The sequence below is a fragment of the Emys orbicularis genome, chromosome 14 (genome assembly GCF_028017835.1).
Source record: "Emys orbicularis isolate rEmyOrb1 chromosome 14, rEmyOrb1.hap1, whole genome shotgun sequence".
Taxonomy (NCBI): domain Eukaryota; kingdom Metazoa; phylum Chordata; order Testudines; family Emydidae; genus Emys; species Emys orbicularis.
In genome coordinates this window covers 34,260,186-34,287,506 of record NC_088696.1, presented here as the reverse complement: position 1 = coordinate 34,287,506, position 27,321 = coordinate 34,260,186, and the positions used below count along the sequence as shown (strand labels likewise).

General features: G+C 39.8%; 1 protein-coding gene across 1 annotated transcript in view; it reads left to right on the top strand.

Annotated features, from left to right (window-relative positions):
• Positions 1-25,748, top strand: part of SLC7A6 (solute carrier family 7 member 6) — a 37,155-nt gene extending 11,407 nt beyond the window's left edge. The window contains exons 4-9 of the mRNA XM_065416421.1: positions 6,202-6,325; positions 21,818-21,921; positions 22,453-22,549; positions 23,406-23,555; positions 24,492-24,675; positions 25,657-25,748. Of these exons, the coding sequence (XP_065272493.1) occupies positions 6,202-6,325; positions 21,818-21,921; positions 22,453-22,549; positions 23,406-23,555; positions 24,492-24,675; positions 25,657-25,748 (751 nt within the window). The remainder of the gene's footprint in view (positions 1-6,201; positions 6,326-21,817; positions 21,922-22,452; positions 22,550-23,405; positions 23,556-24,491; positions 24,676-25,656) is intronic.
• Positions 25,749-27,321: the final 1,573 nt, after the last annotated feature.

Below are 27,321 nucleotides of genomic sequence, written 5' to 3'. Positions count from 1 at the left end.
CCATTCCAGCTTTTTTGTTTCATTAGGTGACATGTCTGCATTTCTTCTTCGTGCTAAGGTCCACAGATCCATTACAATGGGTACTTCAGGCTGCTTGCAGTTAGGGGGCAGAACCAGACCTCTCGGTCAATGGCAACAGGAGAATGTCCTTCCTCCATTTCTCCCCCCCACCCCCACCCCGCTTCCATGGTGCTGGGCAGGTTCAACCAGACCACCTGGCTGCAGAGCTTTTCTGATGAAAATTCTTAATTTTGAATTGTTTGAATCTCTGTCACTCTGTGTCTGTCTAATTCCCAGCCATGTCCTAGAACTGCATTTGATTTTTGGGGAAACTCCCCTCAGCTCTGCTTCCCCTTCTGAGGTGTTTGCAGTGGCTGGTGCCCCTGCAGGCTTTAGCAGCAGAGCTAAGCTGAGGAAAAGGCAAAATGAAAGGCCTGTCTCACTGGGGAGCTTGGTCCAGTTGTGTGGGCAGAATGCAACGTCCTTCGCAGCTTAGCCCAGGCAAGGTCACCGCTATTAACTTTCCCTGGGCAGGAAAGGAGCCAGGTTGGATTAGAGAGGCTAACTCTGCTGGGCAAAATACAGCCAAGGCCAGACTGGATTGCCTCAGCCCCCTCTCCTGGCAGGAAAGGAGGCACATAGAAATGGAAAAGAACAGGCTCCGGTGGCAAGCATCCTCTCTTCCCCTATCTACATGAGGGGCAGTGAAGCCAGAAAGACAGCATGCCAAATGGAGGATCATGCCTAAATCCCTATATAGATCACACTGGCAGCCATACCTCTGACTGCAGAACTGAATCTCTCCTACCCCTCAGGTCAGGTGGAGGGTACTGGACACAACATGGACCCTACCAATACCAGAATGCAGTAAGGGGTATTTGGGCCCAACTCTCACCCTCTGCTGCCACCTCTATAACATCCCCCCCAGGGACCCTTATTCATATCCTATGCTGAGACCTCCAGGGGAAACAGACCCATCTGCCCCACGTGGATCCCATGCAACAAAGGGGTCGAGCTTATGGGAGCCCATTGTTGACTCCCAGATCTCTCTTGAGACACCCAGAAGGGGTCCATGTTGGGGAGGAGAGACAAATAAGACTAACCTCTTTGAGGACAGTCCCATTTTAGGTCCTTGGACAGTTCTTATGTTTTGCAGATGGATGGCAGCCTTTTTTTCTTTCCCCAACTTCACCCATTACCGTCTTACATGTGTTCTCAGGGTCTCTCCAGGATAGCAATAGTATAGGCTTTAGGGAAAAAGGAAATTTGCTTCTCTTTCTGGACTGTTTTTCTGACTGGGGTTCTGTAGAGAGAGGAAGCTGAAACAAACAGAGTGGTACGGTTTCTGGAGTATCTTGGATTCAAGAAATGCACGACACTAAGGAAGTCAGTTATAGGCTCGGACAGATGATAAATAGCATCAGGGAAAAGGTCTCATCTCAGAAGACTTGTAATAGAGGATTGCCATAATGGAAAACAAGTGGTAACACAGATCAAAAATCTATAGTGGATATGATACCTATCCACTAATTCTGGGTACTCCTCCTGCATCTTGCCCTATCTCATTCATGGGATGAGCATGAGAGCTAGAGATCTACTTCCCATTGTATATTATTTGCTCCCACAACTGGTGAATGCAGAGAATTAGGGTTGTTGGTTTTGGGGTGTTTTTTGTACCATTCCCTGATTTAGTTCAGAGAATGGGTACTAGAAAGAGAGCAAAGCATCCACCAGCTGAAACATAATAATTCACTGATGTCTCAGAGCACTGCTCCTTCCATTGGTAACAGATCTGTTTAGAGGTCGTGTCAATCAACATCTCTGATTGATAACTGGGAAGAACACAATCAACCCTACTCTGGAGAGAGATTCTCCCATCCTGGGTGGAGTCTTCTGTCTGTGTGTACTACCCACTAAAGGGGAGATGAACATCAAAACACATTTGGCAAAGTTGGATTAGCAGAGTGGCTCCTACACGCAGAAATATCTCATTTGTGATTTTAGTCAATAGGTCAATAACGTGCCATCGCTGGAAATTAGTAACAATGGTCAATGATGGGATATTAAAAGTTACTACAGATAACTTTTTTCCGGAGGGTCTGGCTGGAGAATCTTGCTCGCATGCTCGGGGTTCAGCTGATCGCCATATTTGGGGTCGGGAAGGAATTTTCCTCCAGGGTAGATTGGCAGAGGCCCTGGAGGTTTTTCGCCTTCCTCCGCAGCATGGGGCAGGGGTCGCTTGCTGGAGGATTCTCTGCGACTTGAAGTCTTTAAATCATGATTTGGGGACTTCAACAGCTGAGTCAAGGGAGAGAATTATTCCAGGATTGGGTGGGTCAGCTTTTGTGGCCTGCATCATGCGGGAGGTCAGACTAGATGATCATAATGGTCCCTTCTGACCTTAAAGTCTATGAGTCTATGGTAAGTCAGTTTGGTGGGCTGGTGATCAGCTTCTCTGCAGCTGGAAACAGTAAATAAAGTGACCTGCAGCCTCTGTGTCACGACTTGGAGCATGAGGTGGGGAATGATATCTTGTAAAGCTTATCAGGGTCCCTCACTGTCTGGCCAACTTTTCCATTGCTTGCCAGATATGAAACAGCTTCTGTATGAGGAGAGATTAAAGACTGGGACAGTTCATCTTAGAAATCTCACATTGGTACTTTCTTTGCGTTTTGTAAAATCTGCAGTGAAAGTGTTCTTAAAATGAACAACATGTGCTGGGTCATAATCCCAGACTGCTATAATATGAAATATATGGCACAATGCAGGTAAAACAGAGCAGGGAACATAAAATTCTTCCCCAAGGAGTTCAGTCACAAATTTAATTAATGCATTTTTTTTTAACGAGCATCATCAACATGGAAGCATGTCGGTGGCCGAAGCATGAAGGGGCATATGAATGTTTAGCTAATCTGGCACGTAAATACCTTGCAATGCTGGCTACAAAAGTGCCATGCAAATACCTGTTCTCACTTTCTGGTGACATTGTAAATAAGAAGCAGGCAGCATTATCTCCTGTAAATGTAAACAAACTTGTTTGTCTTAGCGATTGGCTGAACAAGAAGTAGGACTGAATGGACTTGTGGGCTCTGAAGTTTTACATTGTTTTGTTTTTGAGTGCAGTTATGTAACAAAAAAATATACATTTGTAAGTTGCACTTCCACAACAAAGATTGTACTACAGTACTTGTATGAGGTGAATTGAAAAATACTATTTCTTTTGTTTATCATTTTACAGTGCAAATATTTGTAATAAAAAATATACACCTTGTATTCTGTGTTGTAATTGAAATCAATATATATGAAAATGAAGAAAAACATCCAAAATATAATAAATTTCAATTGGTATTCTATTGTTTAACAGTGCGATTAAAACTGCGATTAATTGCGATTATTTTTTTTAATCGTGATTAGTTTTTTTGAGTTAATTGCATGAGTTAACTGCGATTAATCAACAGCTCTAATTTGTAGACTTTAGCATGAAGAAGAATAGAAAAATGTGTCTGTGCTTAGCTGAAAATTATCTTTCTGTGTAATAAGATGCACAGATTCAGCTCACTCTGGAGACAAATGGATCATCCACAATACAGATGGAAACTGACAGCCCAGTATTTGGGTTTGTTGTGATTAGGTAGAATATACCATGCACTGCCGTAGGAGAAATTTGTGTATTTCCTCAAAGTATATTTAACACAATCTCTAATTAAAAAAGTAGCTTTGAATTATCTTGGCTGTGGAATTTCTCAGATGGAGGGAATTTCAGGAGGTGGTGCATTCATCTGATGCTAGGGAATGACAGGTCTGAACGCAGGCTGAAGTACTCATGGTAATGGATCTGTGGACCTTATTACTTGCACAATGGAAATTTTCAGGTATGCAGATAATTTTTCCTATTCTAGCATTCCCTTTTAGCCATGCCTTTGTGAATTTCAGGTCAAGGTGTAGGAAGGCAGTCATGTGAGAGATAGTATGCAACCTCTGATTAATATTTAGGATACTCACAGGGAAGCCACATACAGTATTTTACATTCTCTTGTCAAAGAATTTGGGCTTAAAGTTGTATCAGACATTGAGGTTTGGACTTGAAGGTTCTTTCTAGTTTTGAAAATACCCTGATTCTTCCACCTTCTGCATTCATAGAGTTTTTAGGGGATTAATGGGAGAAGATGAATACCCCTCTGTAGTTTTGTGTTCGATTTTTTTTTTTTTTAAAGGCATCTCATCTCTCTGTTTTCCATTTCCTGCCAGGGTGTAATGGGGCAGGCCTCACCACCAAAGTGCCTCCTGCTGGCCGTCCTGGGAATTAGCTCTCGTTTCACCAGCACGCCCTCATCTAGTAGTGTCTCGTCTGTTGTCATTCTCGCCTCCACCTCTAGCACCCATGTTGCTCCCCGGCCCGCGGCATGTCCTTCTGGACACAGCCCTCCGGCTGTGCCCCACTCAGTTTTCTCCCCCGTTTGGGGGGACCTGACAGTGCTCAGTCCAGCCACTCGCCTCGGTGGCAAACTGCAGTCTCTGGTCTAGCCACTCAACTCAGTGGCAAACTGCATTGCATGCACTGGCCACTCCCCTTGGTGGCAAGTGGGGTGGCAAGTGGAGGAGGACCCGGGCCCACCCGCTACTCCGGGTCCCGGACCAGGGACTCTATAGCCAGCAGCCATGTACTGCCCCTCCTCCTACTCCACCATCTGTTTCCCTGGGCCACTTCCCCGCAGCCCTAGCACCTTCTCCGCCCTTGTATCAGGGCCTCAGTCTGGCAGCCATCAGGTTAGAGCTCCCTCTTGCTCCCCTGACCTGCCCAGCATTGCTCTGTCCGTGGTGCTCTCTCTCTCAACCCTCCTACAGGGCAGCCAGTCCTCCTCCCTTGCCCTCCCAGCAAAGACTGCCTCTGTTCTGCTCAGCAGCCCTTCTTATATGGGCCAGCCTGACCCTGATTGGCTGCTCCACTAAGCCTTCTCCCTATTGGCTGGCTCAAAAAGCCCTCTTCTAATTGGCTGGGTTCTGCGCAGCCTGCGCAAGGCTGCTTTAACCCTTCTTCAGCCGCCCCATCACACTGGGGTACTAGATTGTTACTAAATGTCTATTAGTAATATATATTTCAGGAATGATCCTTCTGTTCCTTGTTCTCCAAGAGTGTGGTGGGATATAATTATATTGGTTAATCTTTGGTGCAATGAAAATTATTGCTATTGCTGAGAAGAATGTAGTTATAATATATTCCCCATTTTCTCTCCTTTCTTCTCTGTGGAGCTGGTACTTTCCTTTTGTTCTTGTTTCACATCATTAAACTGTAGCTTAAACTGGTATTTGAAGTAAGTAATTGCTCTCTGGATGGATCTCAGCCACTAACCAGTACGATGCTCAGATCTTTGAACCATGAGTGTTGCATTAGTCACTATCTAGGAGAACAGTCCCAAGAATCATGGTCTGTTAGTTAAAGAGTTTTTAATTACTTTTGTATTGCACTGACATTTTGCCACAGCAATTTGACTTTATGATAGTGATGACATCGTAATGGTGTTGAATCCCTTTTTAGTGTCATTAAGTCAGTAATGAAAAAATCCTTACTCTATGCTAAATTATTTTTTAAAAGGTAAATGACTCTTTAAAATATTAAATCCAACAAATGCAAGAGGCTGACTTGGAGTTTGTCACTCTCTAAGAATTGATCCAGTTTGCTGGCTTTGCCACCCTGAACGAGTGACAATTTTTTCAAAACTTTGTTTTGTTTTGACAGATTTTTGAAAGAGGAAGAGCTTGCATTCAGTTTGATTACATTTGATAAATGTTTCTGCTTATTCTAGCTGGAAATAACTTAGATATTTCCATTGATATCTGACATTGACAGATAGGCAAAGTAAGAAAAATGCTACTTAGACCTTATTAGAGTTTCATTTAAGGATATTACTTTGACATGTGATGTTGACAGTTTGTGTTTTAACGGTGATAAAGCGTTAACTTTTTGAATCTGTTTTTAGTGTAATTATTGTCTGATTTTCCCCCATAATTTTCTGCAACTGTGAAAATTTAAATCTATTTTATAATAGGGAAAAAAAATTAACCCATAATTTTGCACAACTGTAGACATGTAAATAGATAAACAGTTTAAAAATACTTAAAAATAAATATTGATATCTGTTGAAATCTTTTTTTAAAAACCTAGAATTTTCCCAAGCCTATTTGCTGTTTTTGTCTCATCAGGAATCTGCCACTGGCTATTGCAGTTTCTATGCCCATTGTGACGGTTATCTATATTTTGACCAACATAGCTTACTATACGGTGCTGGATATTAATGCTGTTCTTTCTAGTGATGCTGTGGCGGTGGTAAGTCAAATATACCATACTGCTGTATTGCCAAAACTTCATATTTTAGGGATAGATTTACTACTTGTTAACATTGTAGGTAAAGTCCCTGGTTACTCATGTCCCTTCCTGTGCCATGTATATTTCCCCTAAATCTAGAAGGGGAGACCAATTGAATAATTTATCATAAATACTTAAATCTAGTCTTAAACACAAATATTGTGAATGAGCATACTGTGTACGCTCTTTTAACTTAATAACAATCTTATTTAAAACCAGCACCTAATCCAAGCCACTGGCATATTTTGCAAAGATTCTGACTAGGTGTATGCTCCTTGAGGTATTTAAAGAATAATAATAGGAATCATTAATACTTAGCATGTTCTTAGTCATTCTTATGCTATAGTCTTTAATAACTTGAAATGTGTTTGAAAAATGTTGTACTGAGCCACTAATTAATCTGTCTTCAATGTGAAGTAGCTTTGTTATCTGTTTGCAAATAGAGATGTTGCAATTTAGCCATGCTAATATTTGTACTTCTCTCTCTAACTAAGTTTTATCACTCATTGTTTCCTAGCCCTACTAAAATTGCATCAATTCCTACAATTCTCCTGTAAAACAGAAGTACAGAATTGGAAAAAAAATCTTGAATTTGGAGGATTGGATGCTCATTTGTGTGGGTTTTTTTTTTTAAAGTACCCTAAGTTTTATTCAGTAATTCACCTATTCTCCATATATAATGTCTTACAGATACAATATATCCTCTATATCCAGGATCGGCAAACTTTGGCACGTGGCCTGCTGCTGGCGGGCCGGGCCGGTTTGTTTACCTACAGTGTCCGCAGGTTTGGCCGATCGCAGCTCCCACTGGCTGGGGCTTGCCGTTCCAGGCCAATGGGGGCTGCAGGAAGAGGTGGCCCGGCCCGTGCCGCTTCCTGCAGCCCCCATTGGCGTGTAAAATGGTACAGTGTCTTCTAATTATGACTTGGAAGTTGGATTCTAATTCTATTTTCACAGTATTTCTTTTCAAAAGCAACCACTAAGTAGTTTCCATTTCTACTCATCTATATTTGATTTAGTGGATCTTGACACAGTGATTTATTGAATGTAGGTTAGGGTTTCCTTTCTAATGCATTGCACATTAGGACACACTGTAGACAAAGGAAAGTTTTGACGCTGGGGTAAAAGGCTGAAGTTATCCTAAGCATATGCAGTGATGTATACAGGGCAGCCGCGAAACTGCTAATGTTCATCTCACTCTGCCACTACTTACGAACTTTGTGAACAGTATCCAAGGTAGGCATTGGTGCTGTTCACGGGGGGGGGGGAGAAGGCCCTGAAACATTGAAGCTGGGAATAGAGTCGCTTTCCCCATTGTCGTCAGTCAGGAGGCTTTGGGGTGAAGGAAAAAAGACCAGTTTCCCTTTTCAGCAGCCAAAGCTGGAATGGGAGGGCTTCAAATCTGACACATACTAGCCAGAGGCTGGATCCAGACATAGCATCTTGGTGTGGGAATCCACCATACTTGCTCTTCTCAGTAACTGGGAGCTGAAGGAGTGGCTTCAGCAGAGTATAGCTTTAGACCTAATTGATGAAGCATTCCTCCTTTCGTATATGCCGTCAGCCTCTGGTTACTAGGCTTAGTCCTTGTGTTAGTGTCTGGCAAATTTGTCCTTTCTCCCCATCCTAATCCCTGATATAAGATTTTTTTTGAGATTTCTAGCTCTGCAGTTTTTCTCCAGGGAGTTTGCCAATCCTAAATACACTTCATTTGTCAAAAGTTGCTTGCAAACTGTCAGAGATATGGTTTCAACTCCGGTCTTCCATTTCAACTTCAATTATGTACTAGAGTCCTTGCTACTCTTCATTTTTACGTATACACACTAATTATTACTCTACAGAATGAGCACACCTTTTCAGGGGTGCTGGAACAATTTTTATAGTGGGGGTGCTGAAGGCGGAAACCATATATTTGGGTTGTTTTTACTACTTCAAGCCAGGGGGTGCAGCAGCACCCATGCACCTTTTAGACAGTGGTTGTGAACTTCTATGTCACCTTTCCCTGCCAGTAAATCTCTAATTTTTAGAGTGTTTTAGTTTCTACCAATTTATTTGGGACTCTGCTGTAGAAGGGGGGAAATGTACTAGGAAGTCATAACATCTTTCCATTCAGTATATGGCCAGCATCTTATTCCAGGTTCAGGGTCTTATCTGACTTCATAATTCTAAGCATATACTTGGCTTTCTCTTTCATGACACTGCAGATCCCCACTGCCATGTAGTGATGGAATCTATTTCAGAGGTATTAAAAAACCATCCAACTGCTCCTTGGATGCAGAATCCAGTACTCTCCCTGTATCAGAATTGGGTTAGGTAGTATAATATTTTAGTTGTACGTATTTATCTAGTAGTATGTTTGTACTTAGATTTTTCCTTATTTTTGTGATTTGGACTCTGTCTAATGGTTAGATTCTTTCTGATTTGACAGATGGGGGAAAGAGGTCAGGTTAGGGATATGGCTATGTAGTTATTAGTTATGTAGTTGTGCCCAAGAAGTCCTTTGATCTAACAGGTCTGAATAGTTGGATGGTGCTGGATGGCTCTTTGGGTTTGAGCCCAGCTGTAGAAGTTATTGCATCCATTAGAGAGTCTTTGGGTTCTTGCTTGTGAGTAGAACAGCCAGGTCCTCTAAGAATTTGGGGTGCTGTGTCTGCTTCTAAGAAAAGGAAGCATAGTGGCTGTAAGCATTTCAGTTTACTACATCTTTGCTAGGTGTGGCCATGGCTCAGATGACAAACATCAGTTCCTCAGTTTTCTTCCATGCTTGGGTAGTTTAGGGATTTTCCCTCCCCTCCTTCAAGTCAGTATTTCCCTTCCAGGGCAACAATAATTTGCAAAGTAAACAAAACAGTCCTTTGCCCTCTCCTCTTTCCAGGAGCCATATGGCCTTCCCCTTGGATGTGGGAGAGTGAAGATGTTCACTTATGCAGAATCTTTTCGTCTGGTCCTATGAGTCCAAGGTTGATGGGGCATATAACCACTGTGCTGAGATCCCTGGAATAGACGTGCTTTTCTCAGAGCTGCCTTTACCTCATATTAAATGGGAACATGGATCTGGGGGAGGCTCCAGAAGGGAAAGGCTGTGTATGCTAGCAGTTATCCTTTTGGGTTTACAATTTCTGAAGTTACCTTTCCATTGTGACTGCTTTTCTAGGCCCATCTTCTGCATTTGGCTATTACTGTTCTTGGGTGTTTAAGCCTGTCACTGCCAGCTTCTCTTGCAGTGGAAAACTGGGAGCCTGATTGACTTTGAAAGCTAGCATCCAACCCACTTTCTTTGGTTGTGTTGATATCTTCCAAAAAGACCAGTTTGTGAGGAAGGCATCTTCTTCTGCACCTGTTAATTTAAGAACTTATCATTAGAGGCAGTAATGGGTCGCTGCTTTCAGATACAGTATGCTGAAGGACCTGCAGCCCTTTTCACCAGGGGAGTAATAACTTCTGCAGTATCTATTTGTCATGTGCTGGTTGTTGAGATTTGCAATGCTGCTACCTGAAGTTTTATTCATGCCTTCACAAAGCATATTCTCTCGTTTCCCAATACTGAGTCAGATCAGACTAGATTGCCGTTCAGGAGAGCAGTGTTTTCACTATCATTTCAGTTATTCATACTCTGCCTTCTTGCTGAGGCTTGCCACTATTTTCTAGTCTAACTGTGAGTATCTGCAGAAACAGTGTCATGAAGAAGAGGTTGCTTACTGACTCAAGTTGTTCTCCAAATGTATTGCCTCTGCAGATTCAGATGATTCTCCTTTCTCTCCTCTACTTTGGAGAGTTAAAGTATGTGCCTGAAGTTAGAGAAGAACTGAGGGACAGTTGGGGACTTACAATGTTGGTTCTAAAATCCATGAACAGAGGCACATGCACATGCCTTCCCAGTGGTGAGATTCTCTGAAATGAGTTCCTGTCGCACAGTGCAGAGCACATGATCTCTCAGTGGAATATATGGAAGTAATACATTTGGAGAACAAAAGCTATTTTGCTAAGAGTATTTTTAAAAGGGTTGCTTATCTGCTTATGAATCTTGTACTTTTCTGACTTAAAACCTGATTGGAATTTCTTTGATATGCAACATTGATTGTTGGATATAGGCATATTGAAAGAGTTCACTCAATTTGAATTATGGATCTTTTTACCAGTTCTTACTTGTTAATTGGTAGGTCCCTCATCTCTTCTCATTTTCAGCACGGAAATCACTAGCACACCTTTGGGGCTGTGTAAATAGAAATATTACTGTTACTTTAGCCCTTGAAGATTGCATTTATACTTGCAAACTTTTGAGAGGTAATTCACTGCCTGTGCAGCTTCACCAGTGTAAACAGTCATGGAAACTATAGTATAGATGGGATTCAGGCATCTATCTTTACCACATTCCTCAAACCTAGTCCCTGTCTGTTACAGCTTCCACTGAAGCTGCACTTGTGGTGCTTTATAGCTACAAAGTGTGTGAGTGTAGACACACCGAACAGGAGGTGTGAGATCAAGGGGTTGAGTCAGATCTGGGGAGAAGGATTGGCTTGTTAGTGTAATTTTAAGGGAACACATTTTGTCCTTGCCTATTCTGCAGAATTTGTACCCATTTCCAGCCTTGTTGCAGCTCCTACACTAGGATTAGGAGCAGTGTAAACTCTAGTGCAGATTAAGCACAAACATTTTCACCACTGTCATGAATTTCTGATTTGAGTAGCTGCACTGTTGGAAAGTGGGTATGCAATTTTTTTAGTGTAGATCCGGCCAAAGAGGCTGGGGTATATCCAGAAGAGCATATCCATGCAGTGGACTATATGCCATGCATGATTTCGGTTATTTAAGATCTAATTGAGTGGTTGAAAGATGAAGAAAAGATTCCACCCTGTACCTTGCACTGCAGCAGCACCTTCTGTCCCTGGGAAAAGGGAGGAGTTATTTTCCATCTCAAATGATTTAAGGGGAGCAATGTGGGTTGCAGTGGGGACCAGCCAGCAGGATTATCACTGAAAGCAGAGTGGAAAGACACTTTAAAAACATAGCACAACCTGACAAACTGCTTTCTATTGCACCACCAGAAATTAGAGTACCCCATTACATTTCCAGTTGATGTAGTCACTACTTTAGCGCAGGTCACTTGAATTTATTTGATCAAACTGAACAGACCTCACCCAGTGTTTTTCTTTAGACAAACAAGCTTTCTGTGAGTGGCACAGAATTTTACGCACTCAGCAATTTTGTTTTGTTTGGGTCTTTTGCACGTGCAGCTTTCCTACTTGCAAATGAGGTTACCATGAGTCAGTTTCCTTATTTCCTTTAGGAAACAATTCTCAAAGGTCAGGAAGCTAAAAGGGGGAAAACTGTTCTATGTTCTCACGCCAGATTTTTCTGTTCCCTGCCTTTGCCCTACAGTGCACAGACCTAGGCTGACAGGGGGAATCCAAAACAAAATGCTACACTGCACCCACTTTTCTCTCTCTGGGGAGAGAATGAGCAAGAACAAACCCACAGGGGAGATGTTAGTTACTTAATGTATTATGGAAAGGTGCTCAGATTCAACAGTGCTGAGAGCAATATAAGAACCTGTATAAATGGAACCTGGAAGAGCTCACTCATGTGTGAGACAAACCTGAAATGAGCTACACAAACTGGCACTGCATAAGTTTTCAGTCTTATGCAAAATATCATCTTTGGTCTTTAGTTTCGCATGAGTTCTGAATTCAGGAAAGGCTGACATCTATTTACAATTATCCTTTTAGGACAGTGGTGTTTTGTAACTGTTAGTGTTGCATCATGATTCGTTGCACTGTCAATGTCTGGTGATCTTTGTCATCTTGTTACAATGCAAACTGAATGTTGTGAAGACAAAGTCCTTGTGTTGACATTCCTAAAATAAATGTAGGACTCTCTTATCTTCCTGCAACCCTCGCTTACTGAACATGGGTCAGATCTTAAAACAAGGAACTACCCTGTGAATTTTGTTTTGTGGCAACATTTTATTGGGGGAGTTTTCTCTGCTTCCAGTCAGACTTCTTTAAATAGAACTGTTTGTACAGAACTATTATTTCAGCATTTCAGGGGGCAAAGTAGTAGTCTTGCAAATCTTGTTCAGATGTTGAGTCCAGCTGTTAAAGTCAAGAAGCCAAACTAACTTTCTCGCTGCAGGAAAAATAAATTTAGTAAATTGGGCTTTTGTGTTGTTTAACAAAGTAGATTTTTTTGAGTGTTTAATTTTGTGATCATTCTTCTGGGATTAATTTGTCATAACACTTCAGTCAGAAAAAAATGCTAGCAATTCAGCTGTAAAATGCACAGCTGGAAGCTCCTGGCTTCTGTACTTTCATTAAGGTGGTCTTAAAACAAAGTTCAGAATTAAGGTTGCTAGTGAGGGGAACAAATACGGGTGTGTCTATATATAGTATGATATTTGGGAGGGAGGCATTGTCCATAACGGAAGTGATTTATAATCCATTTATTCCTTTTACTGTTTTCTGGCTATAGAAACAGTTCTAGTTCAGGACTTGTCAGATCATAATGAGGATGATGATTTAATCTTAATGCTTCTTGCTCTTCAGACTTTCTCAGAAGAAACCCTGAGATTTATGCAATGGACCATCCCCATAATGTTGGCTTTCTCCTGTTATGGCGGACTAAATGCTTCTGTAATAGCTGTCTCCAGGTAGGCCCTTCTGTCACCCTCTGCATATTCCGTCAAATGCTCCATTCTTTCCCTTGTCACTACTGCTTCACATGTCTGTAAAAATGAACTTGAACATTCACCAGAAGCAGTGGTAGGTAAAATGGAGTTGGTCAGCTCTCAGATGAGAGCTCCATGACTCATTTACTAATCGAGGATACGTTGTCATACAAGTAATCATGCCTATAATGGAAAACAGTCTCTAATCCTTTTTCTCATGCCATTGCACTTGATGTTGTTGTTTTTGATTCCTGTTCTAGTATTTCTCTGCCCCCCCCTCCAAACCCCTGTACAATACAAATATAATGTTTTTTTCATGTGGCCGGTTTTGTTGCACCTCCATAAAATTTTACTGCCATGAGTAACTGTGTAGGGATTCTTTTATCGTTTGTCAAAGGAAAATATAGCACAACCTTGAAGATGATATCGGCTGGTTTACAGAATAATTTACGACAAAAGTTGTAAGAAATTGAGTCTTCCTGTGGAAGTGAAAGATGATTTTATAAACATGAATTTATGAACTAAAAAGTGCATTTTGTCTTGGAAGTAACAAAGAAACCAGGCAGACTTATCCACTGCAACTATGGAATCAGAAAACACATTTGATAGGTGCTCTTCATCTATGCTTTGTCTGTTGAATTTGCACCACTGGAAATAAAAATTTAACCAGAAAGTTCAGGTGACTGAGAACCTTGAAGAACTTAATTTGGCTGAAATATCTTGTGGAAGATATGCAGAGCAAACTGAACTTCTTAAGAGTTCTTAAATTATGACACAACGGTTCCCTCCCACTTAAAGTGAACACCAGACCTCTCAGTTTCTCCCTTCTAAGAGCATCATAACTTTCCCCACCCTTGAATACAGTGCTATAAAGCGTTTCTTAGGGCGGTAATATATTGAAGAGTAGCATCTTCACCAGATTACTCTTTACTTCTTTCCGAGACTGAGCAAGTGAGGTTTTACAGAAAATAATTGACTGCCTGGTTTTATGAGCCAGATTATTCATTGTACTGTTTCATTTTATGAGCCTCAAAACCTTATCTAGTATATGTTGAATCTATTTTATCTGACACAGTGATACTATATTACCTTTGCCTGAGCTTTTTCCAGACTTGAGTATGTAAAACCTGTCACACTTTAAATGTGATTTCTGTCTGTTCAGCTGTATGAAACATTGTTAATTCCTTCTTACAAGAATAGAATTTGACTTACCAGATAGAACCAATGGTCCACCTAATTCAGTATGCTGTCTCCTATACTGGCCGAGACTAGATGCTTCAGTAGAAGATGGAAAATCCATAATGGTCAGACAACCTACCTATTTGGTGGGAGGGAAAGGGGATTTCTTCCTAACTGCAGTTGGTTAACTTACATCCTAATGTATGAATTTACATTTATAAATTTATCATCTATCTCTGTAACTCTAGCTAATGTAACTCTAGCTGTTAATCATCCATATAAATGTCAAATCACCTATATTAACAGGCCACTTCATCTTGAATGGTCCCTTGAAATATGTGTTAACTACTTATGCTAAACAATCTGTTCCATCTTGTATTTAGCTGTGACACTCTGAGTAAGTTTTCCAAGAACTGAAGAGCTCTTTGTAAGCTTGAAAGCTTGTCTCTCTCTCTCTCCAACAGAAGTTGATCCAATAAAAGATATTACCTCACCCATCATGTCTCTCTAATCTACTAGGAAGCTTTTTGCCTCCGTGACATCTTGTGGACGAGAGTTCCACAGTTAGTTGTGCACTGGTGTGTAGGTTTTTTATCATGTCCTTCATCAGATTTAAATTTTGGAATCTCTTAATTTCAATTTGGTCTTTGGATTGCTCAACTTTGGAGACCAGATTTCTTATTCTTCTATTGCAACAGTTGTCTGTAGGAATTTTCATCTGTTGACGCAGCTTATTTGTTCTGAAGAATCTTTCAAAATTACTTCATTATTTGATCATCAGCCATCATGTTCTTCCTTGGGAGACCTGATTTCTCTGAGCTGCCTTTGCCTTAATTCCAGTAGGCATATGGATCTGATGATACAAAAGAGGCACCTATAAGTTTACAATACTCCATGTGTAGGATGTTTGCAGACCAAGAAAGATACCCACTGGAATCACCAGTCAATTTGAATTGGGCAATCCAGGCTGGAGAATGTTATTCCTATGGTATCAAGCTATTGTTATACTTGATAGCCTCCAGTTTTTGCAGTCAGATTTTTGCACTATTCAGTTCCTTTATTTATCCTCTTCTGTTTCCTCCCGCTCATTTTTATGATCTGATATAATGGACTATTATCAGCTTTGCATAATTCTCCTTTCCTCGAGGACTTTTTTGATGGACAAGCAATAGGTAGTCTATTGGATAAGGAAAAATTTACAATTATTTTGATCAATCATTGTAAAGTACAGATAAGTAGACTTACCCTCCTGAGTTGGCAGACTTTCATGACAGCTTCTGTGAGGCTGGATTATGTAAATTCCAAAATAGTTTTGCTTTCTTTGCATATGGTATCATACTTCTGGCTTTAGAGAAAGGCAGTTCTCTTCTTTTGAAGGGTATAGTCTTTGTGGACATCCTGTATGCTACTGCTTTTTTACAGGGCCATGATCTGTTTCAGTATGGAGGATTTCTTGTCTACATACTGTATGTTCATTCTGTGAGGCGAAGAAGGAAAGGAGCAAATAATTTAGGGCAGAAAATTCCAAATGAAGTAGGTGGGGAGATATAGAGCCAATGTTGCATGTTCCTATGCAAGAGTGACCTCTGCAGACAGCTCTGTGCCTTAGGGTCTCTGGATGACAGCAAGAGGACAAACCACTCTTTGCAAAAAGCCCCAATCTGAGACAGCAGATAGCTGCAGCCCTATTAATTATCAGGGGGTAGCCGTGTTAGTCTGTATCTACAAAAACAACAAGGAGTCTGGTGGCACCTTAAAGACTAACAGATTTATTTGGGCATAAGCTTTCGTGGGTAAAAACCTCAGTTCTTCAGATGCATAGAGTGAAAGTTACAGGTGCAGGCATTATAAACTGACACATGGAGAGCAGGGAGTTACTTCGCAAGTGGAGAACCAGTGTTGACAGGGCCAATTCAATCAGACTGGGAGTGGCTGGCTCATTACAGAAGCAGCTTTTCCTCTCCTGGAATTGACACCTCCTCATCTATTATTGGGAGTAGACTACATCCACCCTGATTGAATTGGCCCTGTCAACACTGGTTCTCCACTTGCGAAGTAACTCCCTGCTCTCCATGTGTCAGTATATAATGCCTGCATCTGTAACTTTCACTCTATGCATCTGAAGAAGTGAGGTTTTTACCCACGAAAACTTATGCCCAAATAAATCTGTTAGTCTTTAAGGTGCCACCAGACTCCTTGTTGTTTTTGTAGTCCTATTAATGTTGCCTTTAGTGACATTAGCTTCAGCTTTGCACTTGTACTTCCCACACAGAGGGAACCTTGTTGACAGGGGAGAGCCAGAGGCTGGACAATACGAAATCTATATGGTGAGTCCTTGCAATGGTCAGTTTTCATTGCTCACATTTGGAAGTCTGTTTTTTTCCCTTTTTAAGGCCAGAATCCTCTGTCTCTCTCTCCACCCTCATGGAAGCAGTGAGAGAACTCTGAAGTTCACCTTAATACATTATCTAAGTTTTCTTACACATTTCCTACAAGTTTTATTGATTGGCTTTTGTCCTGACTTTACTATTTGCCCCTTCTGGTGAATTAAATCTGTTCATGTTAGCCATCTTTTGCTGACAAAGGAAACCTTAATTAGGATTTATTTGGAAAAGGTAAAAATAAAATGATGAAAATGCAAAAAAGGGCCCCATTAAAAATCAAAGCAGTTATAGACACAAACAGTACAGAATAAAGCCTGGATTTCTGTATTTTGAACTGAGGGCTCTTTACAAAGAATAATCTTGGTGAACTTTTTAACAAGTGGGGTAATATGAAGGAGCAAGAGGTGTCAAGTTAAATTTTTTTCTTTAGAGCCTCGGCGCAATAGTTTATATTTAATCTGACCATTTAAAGAAGCAAATGTCATCTTTTTTTGCCTTCACTTTTTCCTCTGTAGTTGCTTAATAATGAGGGAATTATGCCACTGTGTACAATTTTTCTGGAGACTTAAGAAGGAAAGGCAACTTTCAGTTTACCTACACAGTTGACTAAGGGCTTGTCTACACAGTGGGATAACGTGCTGTAAGGGGGTGTGATTTTTAAAGCACGCTAAGTTGCTGTGTATTAAGACCTTTCTGGTATACACTAAAGGTCCCCTAGTGTGTTTTAATGTAGTACTACTACCAGCAAAGTTTGTATGGACCAATTCAAGTCCAGCATGTTAGTGCATTTTAGAAATCACACCTCCAGAGAATGTATTACACCACCATGTAGTAATGCCCCGAGTAGCTTTTAACCTGTTGGTGCAGATTTCTGTAAGCATGAATACATTTTTGCATTGGCACATCACATCAAGAAATTCATTCCCCTGTGCTGATGCGCAATTAAATTTGCTGAGAGTTACATAGAGATGGAATACATTCTGGTTTATACTGCAGGTCATCACATGCTGTAAGCAGAATTAAGTTCAGATCCTTAAACTAGCTGTCAAGTATCAGGGGGTAGCCGTGTTAGTCTGTATCTACAAAAACAACAAGGAGTCTGGTGGCACCTTAAAGACTAACAGATTTATTTGGGCATAAGCTTTCGTGGGTAAAAACCTCACTTCTTTGGATGCATAGCGTGAAAGTTACAGATGCAGGCATTATATACTGACACATGGAGAGCTCTATAAAATGCCTGCATCTGTAACTTTCACGCTATGCATCCGAAGTGAGGTTTTTACCCACGAAAGCTTATGCCCAAATAAATCTGTTAGTCTTTAAGGTGCCACCAGACTCCTTAAACTAGCTGGACTACTTAAATCCTGGAGAAAGCACTTTGCTGTCTAGAAGTTTGGACAGGGTACTCGAGGATAGGCAAGCTTTGTTTTGTGTTTATAAAATGATCTGTTTTTGGTAGCTGAAGGATTTAAGTCACATGAAAACTTTTAGGGTTTTTTTCTTTCCTTTCACAAGAAAAATAAACCTGAAACTCTAGTTCAGATTTTGCCCAACTTGGGCCTCGTGACATTTCTTTAAACTGCACATACCTTGGCCATGGTGTGATATCACTTGCGTCTAGAGCCATCTGAGGAAGATAGGAAACGAAGCATTCTGTGTTGCTTTAGGTGGTGGTTGAGGAGAAGCCAATTAGAAATATTTCAGGCCACCTTTAACTCCAGATGTCTTTGTACACTATGAACAAAGTGCAGTGTTGAATATTTACCCATTTTGAGTGACCTGCTTAGTCCATAGTTTCATGAGTGAAAAGCCATCTGAAAAGGGTGTATTGTGGGGGTCAAAATACTAACAGCTGGTGGTTCACTGTTGGCCTGAAAATGAATATTTATGACTGAAAAGACAGAAAACACGCAGGAAGCAGGGACTAATTTTTGCAGCTCTTGCCATTTGGTATTTTGCTCTTGAGGCTGAAGAAGAAGAAAGCTAAGAAAAAATTGGGGGAGGAATTACTGGAAATGTTTAGATGACCATGTACACCTACGTATGTACTATGCAAATACAGAAATATAAAATACCTACTGTATGTACAACAAAGAAGCTTGATATCTCCTGCAACTACTTGTGTGCTGTGAATGTCACTTGGATACTAACTAGCTGTTTCTTCCTTTATAGATATAAAAAAAGTATGCAATTCGCAGCCTGTAAATGATGTAGAATGATTTAGTGCAGCAATTGATTGATTTAATGCAAGACACTAAGCAGCTGCTGCCATCACTACTAGTTTGGCTCCAGAAAATGGTATAATAGAAGTAACATGCCATTTGATAAAATTCAGCAAAGAAATAATTGATAGTAGGACTGTCAAGCGATTAAAAAAATTTATTGCGATTAATTGCATTGTTAAAAAATAATAAAATACCATTTATTTAAATATATTTGGATGTTATCTACATTTTCAAATATATTGATTTCAATTACAACACAGAATACAAAGTATACAGTGCTCACTTTATATTTATTTTTGATTACAAGTATTTGCACTGTAAAAAAACAAAAGAAATTGTTTGTTTCAATTCACCTAATAGAAGTACTGTAGTGCAATCTCTTTATCATGAAAGTTGAATTTACAAATGTAGATTTATGTACAAAAAAACTGCACTCAAAAACAAAACAGTGTAAAACTTTAGGGCCTACAAGTCCACTCAGTCCTTCTTGTTCAGCCAATCACTCAGACAAACAAGTTTGTTTACATTTGCAGGAGATAATGCTGCCCGCTTCTTGTTTACAATGTCACCTGAAAGTGAGAACAGGCGTTCTCACGGCACTGTTGTAGCCAGTGTCACAAGATATTTATGTGCCAGATGTGCTAAAGATTCATATGTCCCTTCATGCTTCAACTACCATTCCAGGGGACACGTGTCCATGCTGATGACGGGTTCTGCTCAATAACAATCCAAAGCAATGCGGACCAACGCATGTTCATTTTCATTATCTTGAGTCTGATGCCACCAACAGAAGGTTGATTTTCTTTTTTGGTGTTTCGGGTTCTGTAGTTTCCGCATCAGATTATTGCTCTTTTAAGACTTCTGAAAGCATGCTGCACAACTTGTCCCTCTCAGATTTTGGAAGGCACTTCAGATTCTTAAACCTTGGGTCGAGTATTGTAGCTATGTTTAGAAATCTCACATTGGTACCTTCTTTGTATTTTGTGAAATCTGCAGTCAAAGTGTTCTTAAAATGAACAAAATATGCTGGGTCATAATCTGAGACTGCTATAACATGAAATATATGGCAGAATGTGGGTAAAACAGCAGGGGACATACAATTCTCCCCCAGGGAGTTCAGTCACAAATTTAATTAACGCATTATTTTTTTAACGGGCGTCATCAGCATGGAAGCATGTCCTCTGGAATGGTGGCCAAAGCATGAAGAGGCATATGAATGTTTAGCATATCTGGCACGTAAATACCTTGCAATGCCGGCTACAAACGTGCCATGTAAATGCCTGTTCTCACTTTTTGGTGACATTATAAATAAGAAGATGGCAGTACTATATCCTGTAAATGTAAACAAACTTGTTTGTCTTAGCGATTGGCTGAACAAAAAGTAGGACTGAGTGGACTTGTAGGCTCTGAAGTTTTACATTGTTTTGTTTTTGAGTGCAGTTATGTAACAAAAAAAAAATCTAAATTGGTAAATTGCACTTTCACGACAAAGAGATTGCACTACAGTACTTGTACGAAGTGAATTGAAAAATACTATTTCTTTTGTTTATCATTTTTACAGTGCAAATATTTGTAATCAAAAATAATATACGCTTTGATTTTAATTACAACACAGAATACAATATATATGAAAATGTAGAAGAACATCCAAAATATAATACATTTCAATTGGTATTCTATTGTTTAACAGTGCGATTAAAACTGCGATTAATTTTTTTAATCGTGATTAGTTTTTTTGAGTTAATCGTGTGAGTTAACTGCGATGAATCAACAGCCCTAATTGATAGCTTCCATATTTGCAATGAAGGCTTTCTTCCCCCCCAGCTGAACACAACTCTGCGAGGATAAGGGAATTTTTTTTGGGGGGGGAGGGCATAGCTCCCCTTCCATCCCCTAGCACATACCCCAAAAGAGAAAAGTTAAAGGTACAGGGCCCAGGTGGGGGGAGAGAAACTACTGTATCTAAGCAATTGTCTTTCATTATATATTAAACCACTTGATTTTTTTTAACATTTTGAGACCTGATATTCTAAGAGATTCTATCCTATTTCCTTCACCTGGGAGAAATAGATTATGCTGAACAGAACGTTATCCAACGCGCTCTCTAGTAAATTCTGCTATTAAACATTTGCATGATAGTTTCCAGAGCATTGGCCTCTGGAGGCTTTTGCTCATTCACCTACTAAGAAATCCTGTGCGCCTAGCCACCTTGCTCTAGAGTCACTGGTACTGGCGATCTCTGCAATGGCATGTAAGTAGTCTGGCAGCATCAGCAGTGAGGAAGTTGATGCTGGCTAACAGAACACCAGCTGCTCTGCAGCTACAGTGTTGTAGGACCAAAGCCCCTGCGGTTCAAAGACGGGGAAGGGCTGCCTAGGGGACAGAATGTGCTGGTTTGGGGATAGGGGGAGGGAGTAGAAGGGAAAAGAAAAATAAGGATTATAGACTGGCTCCGAGAACAATAACTTTATAGAAATGCTCATGTGATGGAGGGTTTTGGGGAGAAGTTTCCTCAGTTGTGCTTTGCCTTCTGAAATATCACCTCCCTAACTGGATCTTAGATTGTAGGTTTTTCCCCTTGGAGACCTATTTATTTGTTGCTCTGGAAGCGACTCTGTTATACTGACTTTTTATAATTCAGGTGTATCACACAGCATATTATGGGGTAAGCCAGAGAAACCAAAGCAACTTCGAAATCTGTTTTAGATTTATGAGCATAATTCTTTGTGAATTGCTTAAAGAAAAGACTTCTTGGGTTCACTGAGCAGTAAACCCAAACTAAATTGCCTGACGTGAGCTTCATTTTGTGTTGATGTTATAACTAAAATAGGTGAAAGGAATGGCTGTCAATTTATACAGCTCTGTGGAAGATTACTAATGTATGTGTTAAATGCTGTTTTTTTCTCACACAAATATTATTAAAACAGGTTTAATTTTACTGTTCTATTTATGTCCTGCCATTGCAAAAATTTTAATTTTTTCCCTTGTCTTCATTCATTAGACATTTGCTGACCAGGTGTTCGGCATTTTCAGTTGGACAGTTCCTGTTGCTGTAGCTGTTTCATGTTTTGGTGGTCTTAATGCATCAATTTTAGCATCATCTAGGTAATACACATTTTGGTTCTGTTTTAAGATCTTGCAAAATCAGTACTTGGTCCTGCTAGTGAAGGCAGGGGACTGGACTTGATGACCTTTCAGGGTCCCTTCCAGTTCTATGAGATAGGTATATCTCCATATAATAATAATAATAAAAGATGTTCATAAGCACTCTTGGCCAATTTAGTTTATCACACATAAAATAAATGAACACTTTTAATGTCCGTGCCATTAAAGAATATCACAATAAAATAACTGTCCTCAATAGACTTTAGTTTGTATATTCCATATCACAGGTCTGTCCCATTTCCCCCCCCCCTCACTCGCAAAATGTGACTGCATAGCAATATGAACAATACATTGTAAGGTATAATAAATGTTGTATACTAGGTAATCAACCACATTGTTTCATGCCCGTGGTCAAGAATTGGATTATTCTCCAGTTTTCTTGTGGAGTTAATAACTTAATTTTCTTGTTTTCCTGTTTAAATACTATGTTTAAAGGTTAAAAAGATTTACTTGTTGTTGTGTCCTTTACAGGCTATTTTTTGTAGGATCCCGGGAAGGTCATCTCCCTGATCTATTGTCCATGATCCATATAGGGAGGTTCACACCTGTACCAACACTACTCTTCAATGTAAGTTGCTGCTGCTGCTTTTAAGCTGTTTGAAAGTGTTTGGGATATGAAATAGATCCAAAATGGATTTTTTTGTACTTGGGTTGGAGTTCATTGACAGATAAGGTCTGTATTGTATATTACATTAAATGATCTTTCACTTGTATGAATTAACAATTAATTAGTCTCTGGAGTTGAATTAGGTTGATAATTCCTAAAAATTCTTAATGTAAGTCAAACTACAAAGTCTCTAAATATAAAGAAAACTGGAACAGGAATAAAGTGACTGAATACTTTGGCTTTGTTGCTGTTGGGTGCAGTTGTTTGCAGACTTCCATTTCTCATGCACAAGGTAAGACTCAAGCTAGTCTAAGATCCATCTTAAATTTTCTTTGACTTGTTAGCAAATCAAATAGATAATACATTCAGGCTATTTAGTCGTCAGGATATGATTGAACTATGTATAGTAAAAATCCAGCTGTTTATGAACGCCTTTATGCTCTGGTAAACTTGCTTAATGTATTTTGCCACTGTAAGTATCTTTGACAGTAGCTAGGTAGCTGGACTTTGGTGCTAAATTCAGCACTTTATTCACTTCCGTCTTTGCAAGAAACATTCCGGTGAATTGCAAGAAACATCATCCTTGTGTCCCCCACCACCTTGGGAAATCTCAGTAAAATCCCATCTCTAGGAATAATCAGAAATAACTGTTTCCTCCCAAAAAGTCCATTTCTGTAAGGGTGAGGTTTGTAAGTATATAATCATATAAAGCACTCAGGCATGAAAGATGACATTAAATGTACAAAGCAAAAAAATAACTTGAAAAACCTATGTATCACTTATAGTTCTTCATGGTACTCATGTTCTTTCCCAACAGTGTACTATGGCCCTCATTTATCTGACTGTAGAAGATGTCTTCCAGCTTATTAACTACTTCAGTTTCAGTTACTGGTTTTTTGTGGGACTATCAATAGCTGGGCAATTATACCTCCGCTGGAAGGAACCAGATCGACCCAGGCCTCTCAAGGTACAAATTAATGAATTAATGTAAGCAGAATTAGTTTTTTTAAGATTGATCCCCTACCCCAGTACATCCTACAGCACTGTCTGAAATTTGAACCCATATGCGTTCTGTCTGAAGTGTTAGATTGTAAACTCTCAGGGCACAAGCCATGTCTTAATTTTTGTAAAATGCCATGCGTTGCTGTCAAGTGCTCAGTAAATATTCCTGCTCTAGCAGACTGGCTCAACTACTAGGTGAAAATGACTGACTGATATTCCTCTTCATTTTTTCAGTTCAGTCACTAGTCCATCCTTCTGCCATCTGAAAAATGGTTCATGTGGTTGAAAACAGGAGCTACGCTTGCTCTTTGGATTATAGGTCAATGGATTATGGCTCTCTCTCTCTCTCTTCCCCTCCTCCTTAGTCCCAGCACTATTGTGTGAAAGTTAGGGAGGGCAAATTAATCATGCTGGTAGCACCTTTGCTACCAAGGCAATATTTGGAGCTGTTGTGGTATGTCTGAATTCGTAATTCCTTTAGCACCTTTCTCTGGTAAAGTTTGATGCACTTCATTAAACAAACCATGCCATTCTTGACTCCTGAAGGGCAATGTCTCAGTGCAGTGGATTTGTCTAAAAGCCACTCTGCTGCAGTGAAAAGCTTCTTTCAACATTGCATAGTTATAATCTTACACTATTGCACATGTGAATCTTAGCTTCTGTTCTGTGGTTCTGCTGTATAGAGTGTCGTCCTTGTATCCACTTAACATGTTTCTAACTAGCCAAATACAAGTCCACCCCGTGCTGTTGTGTGTATGGGAATTAAAAACTTGATTTGGAAAAATGTTACGTATTAGGAATGCAATTTTCTGTAATTGCAACTTTTATCGGAATGCATGTAACTGTTGATATACAAAAACATTCCAAGAATGTCCTAATCTTTTTTTCTCCTTTTCTACAGCTGAGCCTATTTTTCCCAATAGCTTTCTGTGTATGCTCAGTATTTCTGGTGGTGGTGCCTCTATATAGTGACACCATTAATTCGTTGATTGGAATTGGCATTGCTATATCTGGAATTCCAGTCTACTTCATTGGAGTCTACTTGCCCATTTCCAGAAGGCCTCCATTTATCAACAACATCTTAGGTAAGCGCATGTAGATTGGGAGATTTCACTATTTGCTAGACTTGAATGAAGATATTTACAATAAATTTTAAATTCGTGTGAGTGATCACACGAGCTGAATGGCAGTGATTGGGGGGAAAAAATCATTATTTTTCTGTATTTTACATTTCTTTTAGTGTATATTTTATAGCATCTATCAGTCTCATTATATTTGTATCACATTGAAAAATCTAAATCCGAAAGCCAGGCTGGCTGTAATTCTAAAATCACTAAATCTTTCTGGACTCAAGCAAACATGTTGTCTTGCTTCACTTTAGTTGGAGCTTGATCAGCTGCTTGAAAATATGTAATGTGTATGCTATGCAAAGCTGGGGGGGGGGGGGGGGGGGAAATGTTCTCTGGAGCTTTGCCTGCCAGTATCCCTTTGTTGAATTGTCCAGTTAAGGATTACTCAATCTTCTCTTGCAGCCTACTGCTTTGTTTTTTACAGTTCGGTAAAAGTTCCCACAGGGGTTGTTCATAAATCCACCGTTAAATGAAATAGCTTACATGGCTTCATCAGTCAGTGCATGGATCAATTATCAAACCTTATCAATTTCTTAAATGTATACAGAAGCCCTTCTCCCTTCCCCCACACCCTATTTGGAGCTTTTGCTTTGTAAGCCTTATCAGTCTCTTTTAGCAGGGAAAACAAATTTCAGTGTATTGTATACCCTACAGGGTGCCTGGGAGAAAAAACTATTAGGGCATCTTTTAAACATATTGTTGGTTTGTTTAAAAAAAAAAAAAAACCCAGACTCGACCAACAATGGAACTTTACCTTGTGTTGCAAATGTATCCTCTTTGTGTATATTTTAAAGAAAATATAACTGAACACACTTCAAGACTAACTTTCACTGATCTATATGTAGTCCAGTTGGCTTAAAGTTCTGTTTAAATAATTTGCTGCTTTGATGATAATACTTGGATATTCACTTGGTTTATCTTCAATTTCCTATGCAGGTGATATCACTCGAGCCACCCAGGTGCTTTGTTACAGTGTTTTGACAGAGATGGACAGTGAAGATAAGAAATTAGAGACCAAATCTAACTAAAAATTTAAAGCAGTTCCAAAAACAGCAGAGAACCAAGCAAAAGTTACTAACAGAAACAGAAGAGGATCAACAGGGAATATGGGGCAACTGAAGAACCATTGGAGCCAGGAACAGATATACCAGCTATTACTGAAGAGGGATGCTTGGGTGCATCATACTCCCTGCCATGGTCTGTAGTTAAAGTACTGTCAATTCACATTATTATGGGTAATCATTAACCAGTAACTTCAGACATGGAAACAGAGTCTGAACTATTCATTATAGTTTGAGGCCAATGGAAAATCTCATAGAAATGGAATTTAAGTAGTAAGAGGGGAAACAGATTCTATAATAGTAGAGCTGAGTGATCAAATTAAACGTACTTTGGAGAACTAGGTAGCAGAATAATGAATCATTTTAAGTACAATTCAAAACTACTCCAAGTCAGAAGTGACCAAAAGCCTTTCGTATCTGATGGATGCTCAGGGGCCTATGTGAAGTGACTTGCTTGGGAATCTGCCCCTTATCCCAGTAGACAAGCATCCATAACAAACATTCATCATTGGCAGTTGCAGCAGATTGAATCGGCATATAAAGATTGATCTACCCTTTCTCCTCTAGAAACTATCATTTCAGTGAAAAGTGGTGGGGTCTGCAGAGAGAGAACTCCAATCTCCAAAGCTGTTTTGTTCTGCACCTTTCACATGCTCCAAATTGCCTTTTCACAGAAAAAAAACTTAGACTTGATTAAAATGTTAACATTTACCTATGGATTGTTACCTGTTTTGTGGTGGTGATTGATTTGTTTCTAACTGGTTCAAATAGAACCCCAAAAAGTAAAATTCTTAAGAGGCAAAAACTTTAAAGCTTCCATATTTAATTGTTTCTTAAATGAGTTTACAAGCACTGTTACAGCAAAGAGACCAGAAATTCTAGTTTCTGATTTTCAATACTGTTCACCAGAGGCAGTACTTTTACATATTATAAAGACTTTATAGTAGAACTAATATGTAATACCGTGGCTGTCATCTCAGTTTGAAAATTTAGATGGATAATAGTGACGGGCACAGAAGAGAAATCTATTTGTACATAGCATTCAACTGTGAGAAACATTGTGGGGAAAGGGGAAATACATTCTTGATCTGATGTGCTATTAGTTCACCTCAACAGTTAGTAATAAATGCTGGAAATAATTGTACTACTGAAGTAAAGATCAAATCACCTTCAAGATACTGAGGTTCTTCTAATCATACCTTCTTGCTGGGTCTGCTCCTAGTCACTTTACATACCAATGTTAGACAATATTGTAAATATAACACTTAAGTTGAGAGCTGAAACACCTGGGTATCATTTGTTTTTAGAGGTTCAAAATTTGAAATGATTAGCGGGACAGCAAACTATAGTCCTGTGGTGCAATATGAATACGTCTGCTTATTTGCCTGTGCTTGAGAGATTCAGATACACCTCTACCCTGATATAACGCGACCCGATATAACACGAATTCGGATATAATGCAGTAAAGCAGCGCTCTGGGTGGGCAGGGCTGCGCGCTCCGGCGGATCAAAGCAAGTTCGATATAATGCGGCTTCACCTA